General features: G+C 46.7%; 1 protein-coding gene across 7 annotated transcripts in view; it reads right to left on the bottom strand.

The window, feature by feature from the left end:
- Positions 1-3,938: 3,938 nt before the first annotated feature.
- APLP2 (amyloid beta precursor like protein 2) overlaps positions 3,939-18,592 on the bottom strand; it is a 69,799-nt gene continuing 55,145 nt past the window's right edge. For 2 of the 7 annotated variants that reach the window (XM_056860000.1, XM_056860002.1), the window contains 8 exons: positions 16,769-16,897; positions 12,909-13,008; positions 12,417-12,590; positions 11,686-11,721; positions 7,566-7,648; positions 6,297-6,371; positions 5,760-5,915; positions 3,939-4,327 (listed from right to left, as the gene is read on the bottom strand). In XM_056860000.1, the coding sequence (XP_056715978.1) occupies positions 4,226-4,327; positions 5,760-5,915; positions 6,297-6,371; positions 7,566-7,648; positions 11,686-11,721; positions 12,417-12,590; positions 12,909-13,008; positions 16,769-16,897 (855 nt within the window). In that variant the 3' untranslated portion in view covers positions 3,939-4,225. The remainder of the gene's footprint in view (positions 4,328-5,759; positions 5,916-6,296; positions 6,372-7,565; positions 7,649-11,685; positions 11,722-12,416; positions 12,591-12,908; positions 13,009-16,768; positions 16,898-18,592) is intronic. The other 5 variants (XM_056860001.1, XM_056860003.1, XM_056860006.1 and 2 more) reach the window with 3 other exon arrangements.

The raw sequence follows: 18,592 nt of genomic DNA, 5'->3' as shown, positions 1-18,592 counted from the left end.
AGACTTGTATACAAGCTAATTTTAGCTCTACAGAGAATTTTAATAATCAAGATGACATTTATAAGGTGGAAGATGCTGATATTGAATCAGCTCACCAAGGTCAGTATTGTCTACTCAGACTGGCAGTGGCTCTCCAGGGTCTCAGGTAGGGATATTTCACATCACCTGATCCTTTTAGCTGGAGAGGCCAAGGACTGAAACTGGGACTTCCTGGATGTCAAGCAGATGCTCTGCCTCTGAGCCACAACCCCTTGCTATTAAATGTAGATAAACTAGTGCACAATTTTGGAAGACTGAATAAGCTGCACCTATTTCTCTCACTCCAAGGCAAGCTCAGCCACCAGCATATCAACAAGAATAACACATGCTTTATACTCCCAGAACTCCTCCTACACACAGCTAGCAGGTAATGAACACACATGAACACATGAAGCTGCTTTATACTGACTCAGACTCTTGGTCCATCAAAGTCAGTATTGTCTACTCAGACCAGCAGCGGCTCTTCAGCGTCTCAGCCAGAGGTCTGTCACATCACCTACTAGACTAGTCCCTAACTGGAGATGCCAGGGATTGAACCTGGGGCCTTCTGCATGCCAAGCAGATGCTCTACCACTGAGCCACAGTCCCTCCCCATCTTTGAGAAAAAGTACAGTAACAGAGGTTCCCCTTCCCAGTCTACAAAAGACATATTTTGAAGGTTTCTTTCAGAATGAACCAACAGATGAATCTGAAAACCAAGCCACGCATACAAGCCTGCTTATCAGCATTTCAAGGAACATGGTCCTTTGGCATGGAAATTCCCCATGATTAAGCAGCTTAAGTTGTGGCAATTCAACAGAAGGATTTTTCCACACCAGCAATATTTTTTCTCCTCCCAGGCAGCTGTCGTAATTTGCCTAGAAAATATAGTTTTAGTACAGCAGAGGTTTCATAAAATGTGTGCTCACCATCCTGTTATGCCTCTATGGTGCTTCCTCTCTCCACTCATGGCCCCGTTGTACACCCAAAACATTGGTGGGCTCCACTGAAAGGCCAGCTGGTTACTTCTGAATTAGGCAGTTGCATGGGGCGCAAGGAATTCCAGGTTGAACTTAATCCATTTAGAGAGGAAAAAAGCTATCATGTATAGGCAGCAGTAAAGATGATAGAGGATTAAGCTTATTTGGTGGTGGGTTAATTTTATTTTTTGTTGCAAGTTACAGAAAGGCTTAAGGTTTTGTGTTTTAACTTTAGGCATGAGCTTATCACTTTCCGCTATATTCTGTTTCATTTCAAGCCCTTTGACACCAACCCTGTCATCAAGCAATGCTTGCATGCAGTTCAAGCTTGCCTGTAGGGCACCGCAGCATTAATCAAACATTCCCAGAGAAGAGGTCAAAGATGCTTACGTGGGGAACTGCAACTGTTGTACATCTCTTACTGCTAATGAGAGAGAATAACTCAAGGGTGAAGAGTTCAGGATGATTTTGGAATGATATTGGCATAGTCATAGGAAATCTTACCACCTTTTGTCCACTGGCAAATTTCACATTGGACTAGCCAGTGGAAACACACACCAGAAACAGATCCACTCTCAGAAACATAGGCCAAATAATAAAGCATCAGTTTCAATGGTAAGAGGAGGAGGAGGAGAAGAGTTGGTTTTTATATGTTGACTTTATCACTTAAGGGACAATCAAACCGGCTTACAATCTCCTTCCCTTGCCCCTGCCCACAACATACACCTTGTGAGGGTAGGTGAGGCTGAGTTCTAAGAGAGCTGTGACTAGCCCAAGGTCACCCAGCTGGCTTTGTGTGTAGAAGTGGGGAAACCAATCCGGTTCACTGGATTAGCATCCGCCGCTCATGTGGAGGAGAGTGGGAAATCAAACCCGGTTCTCCAGATCAGAATCCACCACTCTGAACTACTGCTCTTAACCACTACAACACACTGGCTCTCCACAATACATGGGCAGCTACACAATACAGGTCAAGTGGGCTGATGAGTCGCAACCGACTCATGGCCACCCCATGAAGTTCCACCTCGTGGGGTTTTCAAGAGACAAGGCAAGCAAAGGTTATTCGCCATTGCCTTCCTCTGCATAGCAGCCCCAGTCTTACTCGGTGGTATCCCATCCAAGTATCAACCCAGCTTACCTTCCAAGAGCTGATGAGATCGGGCTAGTCGGGGCTATTAGGGCTGCAAGCTATGCAATAACCGAAGCCAAAGTTGTTTCTCTTATTGCCATTCCTTTGACTCCCCCCCCCAAAGTTAATTACAAGCTGCGGAAGCCTTCCGAGCCCCACTGCAGAAGAAGAGTTGGTTTTTATATGCCGACTTTCTCTACCCCTTAAGGGAGACTCAAACCGGCTTACAATCACCTTCCTTTCCCCTCCCCACAACTGACATTCTGTGAGGTAGGTGAGGCTGAGAGAGTGTGACTTGCCCAAGGTCACCCAGCAGGCTCTATGTGTACGAGTGGGGAAACAAATCCAGTTCACCAGATTAGTCTTTGCCGCTCATGTGGAGGAGTGGGGAATCAAACCCGGTTCTCCATATCAGAGTCCACCACTCCAAACCACCACTCTTAACCACTACACCACACTGAACAGTAACCACACTTCGTAAGCAGACTTCACACAGTCTTCAGATCTTTATGGCAAATGAGATTTAGAGGTTCGCACCGCAGAGAGAGAGAGAAACAGATCCCCAGAGCAGCAGCTAGGACAAATGAGAGAAAGAGACCAAACATCTCTGGCCAGAGACTGGAATCAATCTGGAAGTTAAAGTGTTTATTGATGTGTTTCCAACTTTTTACATTCCCCACAGACCACACTAAGGAGTTTGCAGGTTAAGTAAATCTGTGCATAGTGGGAAGAAACATGGAGGGGGTGTGAGGGAGAAAGAAAACTCACTGGAAAATAGAAAAGAACACACCACAGGTTACCAGAACCCTCCAGAATTTTTTTTTAAAAGCTGTGAGCATTAACACCAACTATACAAGCATTACAGAGACATAATGGTGAATGAACAACCCCCCCAAAAAAACACTCCAATGCCCACGGATTCCCTTCTCTTCTTCATAACTTAGGCGTGACTCCTTCCTGCCTCCCGACACAGAGAGCGACAACTGCAACACACCCTGGCTCCTCAATCCCTGCTTGGTGACCCCTGGGCACGTTAATGGCCCCAGTTACGCACCCCAGATGTCAGCCCCCGGCTCTCTTGTCAGCCCCCAAACCCTGTAGTGATCATGATTCATCATGGAGGAAGGTGGCTTTAGGTGCGGGTGAACAAAGAAGGGATTTTTGCTTACACTAGGCGAAGTGCTAAAAAGGAGGCTGGCCACAAGCGTAAAAGGGGGGTTCCGATTCAAAATTAAAGACTTCCAACTCTACGGCAGGGCTGGGTTACAAAAGCAAGAAGGCAGGGCGTGCGATCCCGGCGTGCGCAAACCATGCCAAAAGGTTTCACTTGGAAGGCCCCAACGCGGCAGGAATCTTTCCCCTCCTTGCCTCGAGGGGGTCTAGATTTCTGAAAACCAAGCCACATAGCAGCAGAAACACAAAGGTCACTGGCATTTGATAATTTGTGTAATCTTTCAGTTGTTATAATGGATTGCTTCCCAGTATATTTTTCCCAAAGGCCATAAACCCCTATTTGTCTTTTTGCGGATGACAGAACAAATTCATTAGAAAAAAAGAATAGTGCTATTTATTTTATTTATAGATATATATAAAATATGTGTGTGTGTATATATATATATAAATAAAATAAAAGCCATAATGACCAAAGAGCCACAAGTGTCCCATTTATACAATGCAGTTGGTACAAATGACCTTGAGTATACAAGTAGTGTATCAGAAATAAAAACAAACATTTCTCGTTTATATAGAGAGCTTGTTATTAGACAATACAACAGCAGTAGGATTTTTTCTCCTCTTTAAAGTTCCTTAAAAAAGAAAAGAAAAACTACATCTCATATCTGCAATAGATCCATTTTCCCATTTAACATTTATATATCATATATCGTTATATTATCATTTCCTTGCCCATTTAAAAAGAATGGAAATTGCAACTCTACAGTAGTAATTTAAGTCTTAATGATCCAGGAGTTCTGAATGTAAGATGAATTTCCTCTTCAAGCAACAGTTGGTCAGTAGTAGATCCAAAATTCTGGACCATTTTTGGCCCTCCTCCCCCTGCCCCTCTGCCAGGCCAGGGTTGCTGCAGTTTCAACATCTTTTAAATCTGCATCTGCTCCAAGTATTTGTATGTCGGGTTCTCGTAGCCGTGGTTCTGCATCTTGTTCAGATGCCGTTCCTCTGGGGTGAGCATTGGATCCACCTGCAAAACAGAGGGCTGTTGGTAAGTGGGCCCAGAGACATAATGCAAGCATCCCAGGTAAGGGCCAAGCTAACACCCACACACACACACCCTTTGGTCACCCGCTCAGGGCTTCTTGCAGGTGCCCTGGCCCAGGATGATTCGGTTAGCTGTTACCAGGGGAAGGGCTTTCTCAGTGATGGCCCCTACCCTGTGGAATGCACTCTCCGATGACACCCATGCCCTGCAGGACTTGCTTAGTTCCCACATGGCTTAGAAGGCCGAACTGTTCAAGTTGGCCTTTGGAGGTTAACCAGATGCTCTGGGCTGGTTTGATAGAGGAGGAGAGGAGTTGGTTTTTATATGCCAACTTCCTCTACCACTCAAGGGAGAATCAAACCGGCTTACAATCACCTTCCCTTTCCCTCCCTCCCCACAACAGACACCCTGTGAGGTAGGTGAGGCTGAGAGTGTGTGACTAGCCCAAGGTCATCCAGCTGGCTTCGGGTGTAGGAGTGGGGAAACAAATCCAGTTCAGCAGATTAGCCTCTGCCACTCATGTGGAGGAGTGGGGAATCAATCCCGGTTCTCCAGATCAGATTCCTCCGCTCCAAACCACTGCTCTTAACCGCTACACCATACTGGCTCTCATAGTGGTATGGTGGTGAGTCACGTATTTTAAGATTTTATATATTATTTGATTTTGTAGGCTTTTAACTTATGACGATGTTGGTTAAATGTTGTAAGTCATTGAAGGTTTCCCTGGGTGAGCAGCAACTAAAAAAAATCTAAACAAATAAATAAGGGAAGCTCTCCAGACTTTTGCTTATATGCCCATTTTGATGCGCATGTCACACGTGACTAAGCAGAAATGGAGTTTTGGTCACTAGTCTGGAACTTTACTATTCTGCTCACTCATTCGTGCCACTAGGATGGATACATTTTGTGCATGTACCGACACAACCTCTCCCCCTTAAAGCAATTAAATACTAATTCAAAAGCTTGCAGAGAATTGCTTGGACTACATTTGGACAGTGACTAGCGAATGCTCATCAGCAAAAGAGGCAGGGCTTCTAAGGATCAAGAGAACTATGCCTTGGCCTCCAATATATAGTAAAAATGGATGCTAGTCATGATGCATGCCTATTATCTCCAGGATCAGAGGAGCATGCCTATTAGATGAGGTGCTGTGGAACACAGGCAGGGTAATGCTGCTGCAGTCGTCTTGTTTGTGGGCTTCCTAGAGGCACCTGGTTGGCCACTGCGTGAACAGACTGCTGCACTTGATGGGCCTTGGTCTGATCCAGCATGGCTGCTCTTATGTTCTTAATATATAGGGGACCCCCCCCAGTGGAAAGCAGCTGTTGCCATTCCTTTCCCGGTCAGCTTTATTTTATTCTACCATGCGCACACCCCACGACGCTCTGACTGTGCATTTCACAGCCTCTCTCACCTCTACGATTCCATGGCTGATGGTTCCATATTGCCTCTTCCTCAGCATCACCAAGCTGATGACTATCACCGTGGCTATGGCAACCGCTATCACCAGAAGGCCAATAAGAGCGCTGCTGCTGAAGCTGAAGTCGTCACGCAGAGAACTGTCACTTTCCTGCAAGGAGGAGCAAAAGACGTGGAAGGGGTGAGAGGCCTGGAGACTAACACCAACCAGGAGGCACCTTCCCTCGGACCATCTGCTGTGACAAGCATGAGATGCAACTGGTTATGAACTTGCCCTGCTCTCTGTCACCCGGCAAGGGTCACCTTTCAAAATACCTTCTCAGCTATGTGCACCGTGCGCACGTGACCCATGCAGATTACCCTGTGCCCCCCGGGAACGGGGCCGTTTCTGATTGAAAATACCAGGTCTGTAGCTTCTTGCAACATTCACAGCCGCTTCGGAACAAAATGGGACACACGGCGACACTCCACACTGACACAGGCGCTCCCGGTACCCCTAACAAGCAGCTCGGGTTGGCAGCCACATACATACCGGCTCCTCCACTAGTCCACCGACTCGCTCGGGATTGAAAATCATTTCCTTGACATCAAGGGTTTCATCAATTACCTGAAAACAGTCATGAAGGAATTTTACACAAAGAGCTGGCGACAAGGAGGAATCACTGGGCATGGGGATGGCATAAAAGCCCACTTGGCTGCAAAATGCAGACACCTCTGCTGAACCAACAGCTAGTCAACTCTACGGCATTGTTACACACACGCAGACCTCACACTCGCTATGAGACCCTTCGTACCTTTCAACCCTGAGAAACTAAATGGAATTTGGTTAAACGCGTGTCCATCACAAAACCAGTTAGGCATGGCATGTGTTTCAAAAGTGACTACCTCCTGACCGGGGGGGGGGGGGGGAGAATGCTTTGAGCTTAATCAGATAAAGGTAAAGGTAGTCCCCTGTGCAAGCACCCTGACCCATGGGGTGACGTCACATCCCGACGTTCACTAGTCAGACTGTGTTTACGGGGTGGTTTGCCAGTGCCTTCCCAAGTCATCTACGCTTTACCCCCAGCAAGCTGGGTACTCATTTTACCGACCTCGGAAGGATGGAAGGCTGAGTCAACCTTGAGCCGGCTACCTGAAACCAACTTCCGTCGGGATCGAACTCAGGTCGTGAGCAGAGCTTTTGACTGCAGCACTGCAGCTTGCTACAGTGCGCCCTGGGGGCTTCTTGTTTATGCAGATGCCAGTTGGTTAAAACTGTTCTTGAAAAATCAAGGCATTTGAATGGAGTAAACCTGGTTCAGGATTGTTAACCGATTGAAGCAGTTTTCACCTTTGACTACGATCAAACATTCGCTGCTTTCAATTAAGAGTCCAGCAGGGCTCACGCCACACACTGCAGCCGAGCTGGCCTTGGCACCAGCGCTCAGAATTACAGCACGGCCATTTCCCTCACTACGCTTGTCCAAAGCTGCTGGCAACAGTCCGAAATAAGCTGGCAAAGCTGCCAGCAAAGTCGGTGTGTCAGAGCATCAAAAGGCTCCAGTTCTGCTATCACGCATCAGAAAGGCTTTCCATGATGAGGGCATGGGCTTCGCTTTCTTCACCCTCCTACCCTTCTGTCACTAAGACATATGGGTAGCCCTGCAGCAGCAGTAAAGCTGCTACTCCTCTGCACCATATGGGATAATGAATATAGTGACTGTCAAGCAAGCAGCAGACGGCGTAGAAGCAAGCCACAGAAGCAGAAAGCCGTTCCTCCAGCTCAAGGTTCCCGGCGGCCAAACGAGCGCAGGGGACGTACCACATTCTCGTCCAGCTTGCTCTTGCTGTTGATCACTTTCTCTTCCGCTCCAATCAGCCCGTCAAGGTCAGCCATGCCAGACCCTGCATAGAAGAAATGACGTATGAGCCCGGGCATCAGACCTGCATGGCGCAATGCCCAGGCAGGGCCATCACCCCTTCTGCAAGCAGCGCCGTTCTTTTCTCTAGACAGGTATTGGAAAGACATCAATGAGCTACGCGAGCGTGACAGACGATGGGCAATGAAAGGGGGCCTGGCAAATGAGATACATGTATAGGAACGGTCAGATTTTTCCAGGACGTTCACGCGCACGCTTGTTCTATTACCCAAATCAACATGACATGGCAACAAAGCAATGGGAGGCCTGAACAGGAATGCTGTCTTTGGGGGTTGCGGCTCCTGCCCCATGAGGCAGCCGCTCTCTGCGAGGCAGGATGCCGCATTCTTGCCTTACTGGAGTCAGCACCATTCCTTTTAGAAGACGCTGCGCATCAGCAACTATTCCAAGAAAGAGCCTCAAAGTCATCCAGAGAGGTCGCCCAGTGAGAGAGAAGAATGAGTTCCTTGCCCCGTGGCCTGGCTCAAGTCCAGAATCAATCCAGAGGAGGAGTTAATGAAGTTGTGGATATTGCCTAGCTCATCACAGCTAGAACCTGGCGTGGGATACAGAGGAGAATTTTAAAAAAAGGGACTGTTCTGAGCTACAACGGGGATCTGAACTTGCAGAAACCAAGCAGGAATGAACCACAGCAGAGTCACACCTGCAAGCGAGACAAGCTATTATGAGCATCTGATATCTGAATTCTGCACTACGGGCTTGCTGAAGGTAGTTTTAGGCGGGCAGCCGTGTTAGTCCAGTAACAACTTAAGAGACCAACAACATTTTCCAGAGTGTAAGCTTTCAAAAGCTCGCTTCATCAAATATATAAGTAAAAATGAAGCTCCGTAAGTCCTTATACCCAGGTCAAATGGTGGAGCAGGTGTTACCAAGAAGGCCAGTTGGAGTCTCACCTCTATGCAATATCTCCTTGCTCTAATCAAGCTGTGTTTTTTGTATCGCCCCTCTGCAACCTGACTCCAACTGCCCCTTCTCGGTTACACCCCTCCTACCTGACCCGGAAATAAAGGCTGCTGTATCTTCATTCTTACTTGGACTTGCAGAAGGATCCAAGGTGGGAACTGGATTCTCCAGAGACTCTTGCACATCCAAGAGATGCACCCATAACGGGACAAGGAAATACAACACGCCCCACTTCATAATGGATTACGTGCTGCTCTGTGTGGGCTGTGCTCACAGACCAACAAATGCCTTCTATTAGTTAGGCTCTCTGAGAAAGAATGGCAGGGAACTCTGCTTTGGGGGCAGCTGCCACCATTACTGTATTTTTTTTTTACAGCTAGAAAATGCTAAAATGCTAACGCAATCTAGAAAAAGAGGGCCAGGCGTTACTGCCTATCACTTCCAACTCCAAACAACCTATTTCATAGAATCACAGAGTTGGAAGGGGCAGTACAGGCCATCTAGTCCAACCTCCTGCTCAATGCAGGATCAGCCTAGAGTATCCCAAACAAGTGCTTGTCCATCCTCTGCTTAAAGACTGCCAGTGAGGGGGAGCTCGCCACCTCCCCAGGTAGCTGATTCCACTGTTGAACAACCTTTGCTGTAAAATACTTTATCTTAATATCCAGCTGGTACCTTTCCACCTGCAATTTAAACCCATTATTGCGAGTCCTATCCTCTGCTGCCAACAGGAACAGCCCCCTGCAGATGTCAGACAAACTCTGGATTGTGCCACCTTGCTTTCCAAGACTTCTTGAGCAGGTCACGTATGTGATTTTACAGCTGCTGAACCCACTCTGGCCCTCAAACCCCTTCTAACCAGTTAGCTTCTTGCCTTTATAGGCTGAATTCTCAGGAGCCAACACAGCAAAGACTCCAGGTTGCAAATTCAGCCACTGTGACAGGTACCATTAGATAGTTCTGCACCTCTTAGCAGCCTTAAGTGGCTTGGTACTCCGAAGGAAAGCCCTTTGTATCATGCACATCTCTGGAAAGCAACATCCAAGGTTTTTGCACACTGTATTCTTTTTTTTTTTTTTGTAATGAGCAGGGCTTGAAGGAAAATTAAATATACCATAGCTCAGGTCAGTGAGAATCATAGAATCAGAGAGTTGGAAGGGGCGCAGGATCAGCCTAGAGCATCCCCGACAAGTGTTTGTCCAGCCGCTGCTTGAAGACTGCCAGAGAGGGGGAGCTCACCACCTCCCTAGGCAGCTGATTCATTGTTGAACAACTCTTACTGTAAAAAAATTTCCCCCTAATATCCAACTGGTACCCTTCCGCCCATAATTTAAACATAACCAAGACCTGTCATTAAGAGATTACCGGCTCCCCCCCCCCCCCCGGTTGGTTTTTGCCATCTACGCTGTCCCAGTAAATTCTTCAACAGAACTGATAAACTGAAGTAGGGAGAAAACTGGTTTCAGCCGACCGAGGCTCATATTCATTCTACCACTGAGGAGCCTACCAAATCCAGAAACAAGGTAAAAATCCAGGAAGAAAAAGACTAAGCAATCCGCCTTTTAAATCTTCCTCATGCATCTGCAAGAGGGTAACTTAATGAATGGAACATTGGCCCTGCCATAATACGATCCCTGATAATCTTGAATTTTGAGTTACCAAAGCTGTTCTCTACAGATAAGTGCCTTGAAAATTTAAGCTCTGCTGTTTACCAAGTTCTTTGGACTTTGGCCTTGGTTCAAGAGGCTGAGGAAAGCTGGTGCATTCTAGTTAACAGCAAAAGAGCAAAGGGCGACAACACTTGTGTGTGTGTGAAGTGCCGTCAAATTGCTTCCGACTCATGGCGACCCTAGGAATCAATGTCCTCCAAAGCGTCCTATCTTTAACAGCCTTGGTCAGGTCTTGCAAATTGAGGGCTGTGGCTTCCTTTTATAGAGTCAATCCATCTCATGTTGGGTCTTCATCTTTTCCTGCTGCCTTCCACTTTTCCTAGCATTACTGTCTTTTCTAACACTTGACCAGCGCTATACAGCACTACGATCAAATTCAGAATACTTTGGCTTTGTTACTCCTTGTATTTAAAAAAATAGCTTTTGCTATAGGAAAGAGTCCAAGCAGGAGCCAGTGGAATCAAAACATGCATACACACAAAACCTGAGAGAATATAAAGACACTACACCTGATTCCCTGTCCTCATGAACCATAGACAGGGATTCTCCAAATTTGGCAACTGAAGGCATTTTGGCAAGTATTTGGTGGGCCGTTCCAGTAACTACAGAATTTTAAAACCAACCCAGGTAAACTACTGAGAAGGCAGCCCAATCCTCTTTCCCTGTTACCCTCGCCACTCTTCTGCAACACTTCCAGCCCTCTTCCTCTTAAGTCGGAAGGAGAAAGTGATATTTCAGATGGAATCCGTTTATGTAATCCTTTATAGCGTAGCATATTCAGAACTCAAGATGCTTTGTGTTACTCGTTAGCAGAATTCCTAGAGCTCTGCTCAACTCAACACACAGTCCCTCCTTTTAATAAATATGGAGAACAGGCAGAAAAATGGCTACTGTGATCAAGTAAGGATGAACACATGAAGCTGCCTTATACTGAATCAGACCCTTGGTCCATCAAAGTCAGTATTGTCTACTCAGACCGGCAGCGGCTCTCCAGGGTCTCAGGCAGTGGTCTTTCATATCACCTACTTGCCTAGTCCCTTTTAACTGGAGATGCCGGGGATGGAACCTGGGACCTTCTGCATGCCAAGCAGAAGCATGCTCTACCACTGAGCTATGGCCTTTCCCCAATTTTTCACCCTAGTGTAGCCTGCACAAACACCACAAAGGATACTTTACGCATGCTATGAAAATCATGGTCTTTATGCTGCACCAACGTCTCTCACGTGACATCTACCACGATCAGACCATGAATGTACCAGAGGCAGCCACCTTGACTAGTTTTACATCAAGGATCAAGAAGGTCTTTGTATGGACAGACAGGCAGGTGAGGGTGAGGCTATGAAACTAGAAGCAAAAGCTAGCAGAAACACACTGAAAAAGGTGGGGGCACGATGGAAGGCATTTGAGGAGGCATCAGCTTAGAACCAACCTTTTTTCATTGGATGGTACAAGTCCGGCTGAGAATCTATAGCAGAAGGGGGGAAAAACAAAAACAAAAAATAGCAGAGAAAGGAGATTAAGAGGAGAGAAAAGAAAAGGCTTGGGCCCAGGGCAACAATTAGATTACAGATCGAAAGTTCAGTCTTTTCTCTTCACCCCAATTCTGAACACAGAAATAGCAGATGCAACAAAAGATAATTCTGGTAAGCCTGTAGCCATGGGTGTGTGTGTGGGGGGGGGATGTCATGAGACCAAGCTTTGGGCTAAAGACCTGTACACCTCAAAGGATTAATCCACAGCCAAGCCAAAAAGTGCCCCCTGCAGACAGAGCAAAGACTAGTAAAAGTCTCAAGCTGCCATGCATACAGGATGCTAAATGCTTCAGTTAACAGTTGCAGTGTCCTGACTAGTAGAAAAGAGCAAGAGTCCAGTAGCACCTTAAAGACTAACACAATTTCCGGCAGGGTATGAGCTTCCGCGAACCACAGCTCACTTCTTCAGGGCCCTGACTGTGAAGGTAACATCTCAGCGTGACAAACTGTCGAATGAAACTAGCGGCTGAGGTCCCAGCTGCCTACTTGCTTAGACACCATGAGCTTCTTTTAAAGCAATTCTGATGGGACAACGAATGTGAAGACAAGGGTATCATCCTAACTGACTGGGCATCAATGCTTGTTCAGCGCTCGCTGTCTACGTGTACAGATGCTCGGTTCTTCATACCTTCACTTTCAGATGAGGCCGGGAACGTTTTCACCTGGAACGGACGGAAGGGCTTGCCATCAAAGAGGGGAGACTCCTCACTTTCTTCAGAACTCACCCGGACGTCCACCGGGGATTCCGATATGGAAGAAGTGAAGTGGTCCATGTCATCCCGCTGCTGTTGAAGCAGCTCATCTATGAAAGAAGGAAACTCTTAGGGTGGGGATGGAAATTCCTGGGTGGGCCGGACTATGACCCCAACAGCCTGAGGACTCCAGCAAAACGCCTCCATCTTAGGAAAAAGTTTCCCAGCAAAACTTCACCCAAACTCCTTGTATATAGGATATATGTTTTCACATATTTTGTATGAGATGCATTTTTTTAAGAGCAATTTCATAGGCCTCTACATGTTTTTGCATTCATACCCCACTGCCTTTGTTGAATTTAGAGGCCAAAAATGCTTTTGGTAAACTACATTGGGGGACTCTACAAAATCAAGTCAAAGATACTAACCTATCTCACTTTGGATTTCTTCAGCCACATAAGGTACCTTGTAGAGAAGGGACAGACTTTGATTCATCCTTTCTTCGATCACATGGAGATGCGTCATCACCTACCAACGGAGAGGACAGAGTTCAAACAGGTAGTTTCTGTTCTATTTTTAGTGAAAACAGATAAGCCTGCTCTGGAGAGCAAGGTGTTTAGAACTCCTCCTATTTGCCTTACATTAAAAAAAATATATAATAAACCTCCTAAAGCCAAACTTTAGAATAGTGGTAAGAATGTGATTGCTTTACTGTATCAGGCCAAACTCCATTTGGCCTAGCAACAATGCCTGCCCAAATGCATCTAGAAGTTCACAAGGAAAGCCAAAAAAGAAAGAGAGAGAAAAAGAGGAAAAGAGGGGGGGGGAGTGCATCCTGTTTGCCAAGAAGTATATTGCTTCTATACACAGAATGCCACTTAGTTGTCCTGGCTAATGGCCATAATACATGGTACATGTTTAATAATTTTAAGATCTGAACTTGGACATCACCACACCTTGTGGCAGAACACCACACACATGATCATGTGTTGTGTGAACCCTTTCGTCTGCATGTTTATGTTTATGGCCGGCCAGCCAAGTTTAGGGCACCACAAATACTGCCAATTTTCAGGAAGACGGTTGAATTTCAGCGGGCCTATTGCTGAAGATGCTGAGCATTTGGTATTTTGCTGACGTTCGGGGCTTTGTAAGAATTGTTTAATGTTGATATATTCCTGATATATCAGGAGAGCCAGTGCGGTGTAGTGGTTAAGAGCGGTGGTTTGGAGTGGTGGATTCTGACATGAAGAACTGGGTTGGTTTCCCCACTCCTACACATGAAGCCAGCTGGGTGACCTTGAGCTAGTCACACTCTCTCAGCCCCACCTACCTCACAGGGTGTCTGTTGTGGGGAGGGGAAGGTGATTGTAAGCCGGTTTGAGTCTTCCTTTAGTGGCAGAGAAAGTCGGCATATAACAACCAACTTTTCGTCTTCTTTTGTTTGTTTTGTGTATGCAAATGGAATGTTACCGCTTTTGTTTGCCCTGGATCTTCAAGAAATCAACTTTATTCAGTAAACACCAATTTTAAAGCACAGTGAGTTTCACCTAGTCCAGGTTGAAGTTTATTTAACCGTTGTTGTTTTTTTTAAAGCAATGGTGAATGAAAGGAATGAAGGGAACTGTAACAAGCTCTCCAAATGCAAGGGGACTGGCAGGCTCTGTTCATATTCTTTTGACAGTACAGTTGTATGCTCCGATTCTGCAGAGGATATTAAAGTCAGGAAGGACCTCTTTCCCACCAGCATAAGATGCAAACTGAGATTTGTTTAGATACTTTATCAGTTGTGTGGTTCTAAAAGTGCCTAGATTCGTTCCATGTCAATTACTGCCCCAAAAGAGAAGAAAATCTCAACATCCCCAATTGTGCACAGGTAAGGATTCTCTGCCGGTGCCTCTACTACAAATGGCTGATCTGCCTATTTTTTTTTTTTCAAAAGAGAGGATTTGTGTTCAAACCAGAGGCAGGGGAGGAAGGATGGAAACATCTTTTTGCCAGCTGAACGAGATCGGGGCTGACTGTATGCGCTGTTCCTCCTACTTCAGGTGTTTAGCCTGGGGGTAGCCAGAGGACCAAGGCCTCTACGCCTGTGGCTTCTCACCTGTGGTCCTGAAAGCGCCACAACAGCAAATCTAGGACTAGCCTAGGATGCAGATTAGCTTTTAATTAAACTGCATTTTTTGTATTTTGTTAGCTGCTTTGAAGAAGAAGAAGAGTTGGTTTTTATATGCCGACTTTCTCTGCCACTTAAGGGAGAATCAAACCAGCTTACAATCACCTTCCCTTCCCCTCCCCACAACAGACACCCTGTGAGGTAGGTGAGGCTGAGAGAGAATGACTTGCCCAACGTCACCCAGCTGGCTTCGTGTGTAGGAGTGGGGAAACAAGTCCAGTTCACCAGATTAGCCTCCGCCGCTCATGTTGAGGAGTGGGGAATCAAACCCGGTTCTCCAGATCAGATTCCACCGCTTTGGATCCCTGCTGCAAAGAAAGCTGGGATAAAAAAAATATATTCAATCGTATCTGGAGAATAAAGCAGGCTTGTTCAAAGAGAACTTGCCTGGGCTTAAAAGCCGGGTGCGGTTTCCTGTTTTGGAGCACGGCCACGAGTCATTTCCTAAAACTTTATGGCAGCGATGCAGCTGCCCTGCAGAGGGTGCTGCACATTGAGGGATTTTTATAGACCTAATAGACAAGGAATGCTAATATGGATCTCCAAATTGGGAGAACACTGATGAACTGAACAGACCTAGTTTTACAGACTGAAGTGATCTGACTTTTAAAAGGAAAGGATGAAAGCAATTTAATTTTCTGTGTCGCAGCCTGTCAATCAAGCGGATCGATTTGAGAGCCTGAAGTGCATTCAAAAAGCAAAGCGAACAGAATTGAACTTATCGCCCACGTTCCTTGCATGCCGATGGGTTGACGCTGCAGCCTGTGGAAGGAATTAAGGGATCTCAAAGATTTTGGGTTGAGTGTCCAGTTTGCACACTCACTCCAGTCTTTGGAAGAGGGATCCAAAAGGGAGTGTGTGTTATAAATGGTGCCGAGTTGGATGCAAGAAGACAGTACCGGGTACCCTTAAATGATAGAGTAAGACCCCTGGGCTGAAGCCAAGAAATACTATGTGCATTCCGAGAGTCAAGGAATAGGGAACCATTTGCTGCTCAAGAGACTGAAGGAATTCAGAATAAACTTGCCAGAGTTAAAATTCACCGAAGGAGATACCGTGAAGCAAGGCAGAGATCACAGCACACAGAGCTAATCTAAACTACAAAGGAAGCGTTTTCAGCACGGCTCTGCAAAATTGAGTTCATGCTCCAGTCCTGCTTCTAAAAGCAGACAATGCAAATTACTGAACTCAACACAAAATAGCTACTTATTACCTTTGACAGTGCTTTTCTTTGCAAGAGTCTCTCTTGGCAGAAGAGAGAGGAACGGATGCCGGACTGTCTAGCAAAACAGCTCCTAGTCGCAGTTTGGCTGGTGACCTTGGAAAGGCCTTTCTATGTACCCCATTATTCCTTCCCTCCCACCCACCACCCCCACCTCTTCACAGTCATGGATACGACAAATCTGGTAAGAAAAACAAGCCTCAAAAAAGGCATTGGAAAGTCGCATAAAAAGGTCCATTAGCAGGAGGGCTGGGAGTCGAGCAAATCCCTCCATTGAAAAAACACGCCCAGGTTCAAAGGCACAAATATTTGCTCCTAGGCACTACCTTCTCAGGTAAGTGCTCAAGCCACACCGAAGCTAAGGAAGACAGTGGGGTGAGTTGTGGCAAGTCACATTCAGCTGTATCCTTGTTGTTGCTTTTAGTCACTCGGCAAAGGCAAGAGACTGCTGAAAGGCAACATACTGGCAGGACAGAACACAGGCAAAGTATAAGCTTCACAAAAATAAGGCGTACAGTAGGGATGTATGAAGACCATTCAAGGAAATGCCATTGCACCTGACCGGAATTGCAGCTGCAATCCAAAAGCAAGCCTCTGGCTTCACTCAGGCTAATAGGAACAATCACCGTTTTTGTTGAGCCTCCAATACCCTAAACACCAAACATGTCTTTACACCATCAAGACAGAAGCAACGCCAGATTTGAACAGACGGTCCTTTGCCGTGACAAAAGGCAGCAGTGAAAGAGAAAGGCATGGCTCCTCTTCAATACACGATATTCTGCCAAGCTGACAAGTGAAGTGTTTCAACGGGCCCTCTTCAGTTTGGAAGGCTTACCTAGGAACGGGTCCTTCTGAATACTCGATAAAAGTGCTTCTTAGGCATCTTTCCCTACCTGCGATTTCATCTGCGCAGCCTTTTCTGGGTCAACTTGCAAAACGTGCTGGTAATGGCGAATTGTGTGCAGGCAGTCTTTGTTCTCGGCACGGACGTAGCGCTTCAGGGCTTGGAGGATCCGATGGGGCTGCGGAAAGTTAAACCAAACCGGTGAGCCGGGCAGAGGAGGGAAGCCGGCCCGACTGTTTCAAAGGGGGCACGTGGGTCCCAGAGCCCAACCCGCTTTACCCTACTGGGAAAAAATAACTCTTATTCTAACCCCTCAAATCTGGTTGGGGAAGGGCCGTAGCTCAGTGGTAGAGCATCTGCTTGGCATGCAGAAGGTCCCAGGTTCAATCCCCGGCATCTCCAGTTCAAGGGACTAGGCAAGTAAGGTGATGTGAAAGACCTCTGCCTGAGACCCTGGAGAGCTGCTGCCAGTCTGAATAGACAATACTGACTTTAATGGACCAAGGGTCTGGTTCAGTATAAGGCAGCTTCATGTGGTTTCACAGGGAGTGCAAGGTAAACGAGCTGCTGAATCCCACAGGGCAGAAAACTGGAGCTAGGCCAGTTAGGAATACATGGAAACAAATTTAATCTGTTTTTTCCAAACAAGTGGCATAGTACCCAATGCTAGGATTAAAACGCTGCACCTAAATGGAACAGCGCCTGTAAGAACTGTGGCCCCCAGAAGACTGCTGTTGCCAGAGGGGAAGGGGGGTTCTCATCTTGCTTCGGGCACAGAGGAGGGCAGGGCTGAACAGCTGGGGTCTCTCAGCCCTGGATGGGGCTCTCCCCATACAGGGCTGAGAGACCCCAGCTGTTCAGCCCTAACCTCTTCTGTGTCCGAAGCATGGTGAGGAAGCCTCCGGGAAGCCTGCTGCCGCCAGAGGGGAGAAAGAGCTGCAAGGCAGGGGAGAGAGAGACAGACCAGCTGCTCAGCCCCAACCTCCTGCACGCCTGAGCCTCCCAAACAACTTCTCTCTGGACTGAGACTCAACTGACCCATGTTACATGAGACTTTCGGTTTTGTTTAATATGACTTCAGCGGTGTTAAATGGAAGATACGGCAATTTACCTTATACAGACAGGCATTGACCATGTGATCTGAAGAGAGTGGATTCGTTATCCCATATGATGTTGGAATGCCCCCAATATAATTCCTATCGCAATAAATGGATTACCCTTATCTTAATCAAATTACCTGCCACAGTAACAAAAGATAAATCGGTCCCCTTTTTGCTGGCAGATAGAGATCAAAGAACAACACTGGTGGTGGCCAAGTATCTATCTACCAAGTTTTCCTTAAAGAAATAAAGGCTCCCCTTATACTGCTCAAGACCTTTTGGTCAAGAGAGCTTGAAAGAAGGAAAAACGTTTAATGTGACTTTTGTGTGTGTGTGCAGAGTGGTCAGCTGCAGTACTGCAGTCAAAAGCTCTGCTCACGACCTGAGTTCGATCCCGACAGAAGTCGGTTTCAGGTAGCCGGCTCAAGATTGACTCAGCCTTCCATCCTTCCGAGGTTGGTGAAAGGAGTACCCAGCTTGCTGGGGGTAAAGGGAAGATGACTGGGGAAGGCACTGGCAAACCACCCCGGAAACAAAGTCTGCCTTGGAAACGTTGGGATGTGACATCACCCCATGGGTCAGTAATGACCCGGTGCTTGCACAAAGGACTACCTTTACCTTTAAAACACCTTGGGTCCTGCTTTGTGGGAGGCAGGCAGGGTAAAAACCCATACATAAAATGTCTGCTTTTGCAATCTCTTAGCCCATGCCTGCCACCGGTCAGTAACACTCGCCCTTCAGATACGCCCACCCTCTTTACGCCATTCGTGCAT

The sequence above is a fragment of the Euleptes europaea genome, chromosome 14, assembly GCF_029931775.1.
Source record: "Euleptes europaea isolate rEulEur1 chromosome 14, rEulEur1.hap1, whole genome shotgun sequence".
Taxonomy (NCBI): Eukaryota; Metazoa; Chordata; class Lepidosauria; order Squamata; family Sphaerodactylidae; genus Euleptes; species Euleptes europaea.
This window is presented reverse-complemented; position numbering and strand designations above follow the sequence as displayed.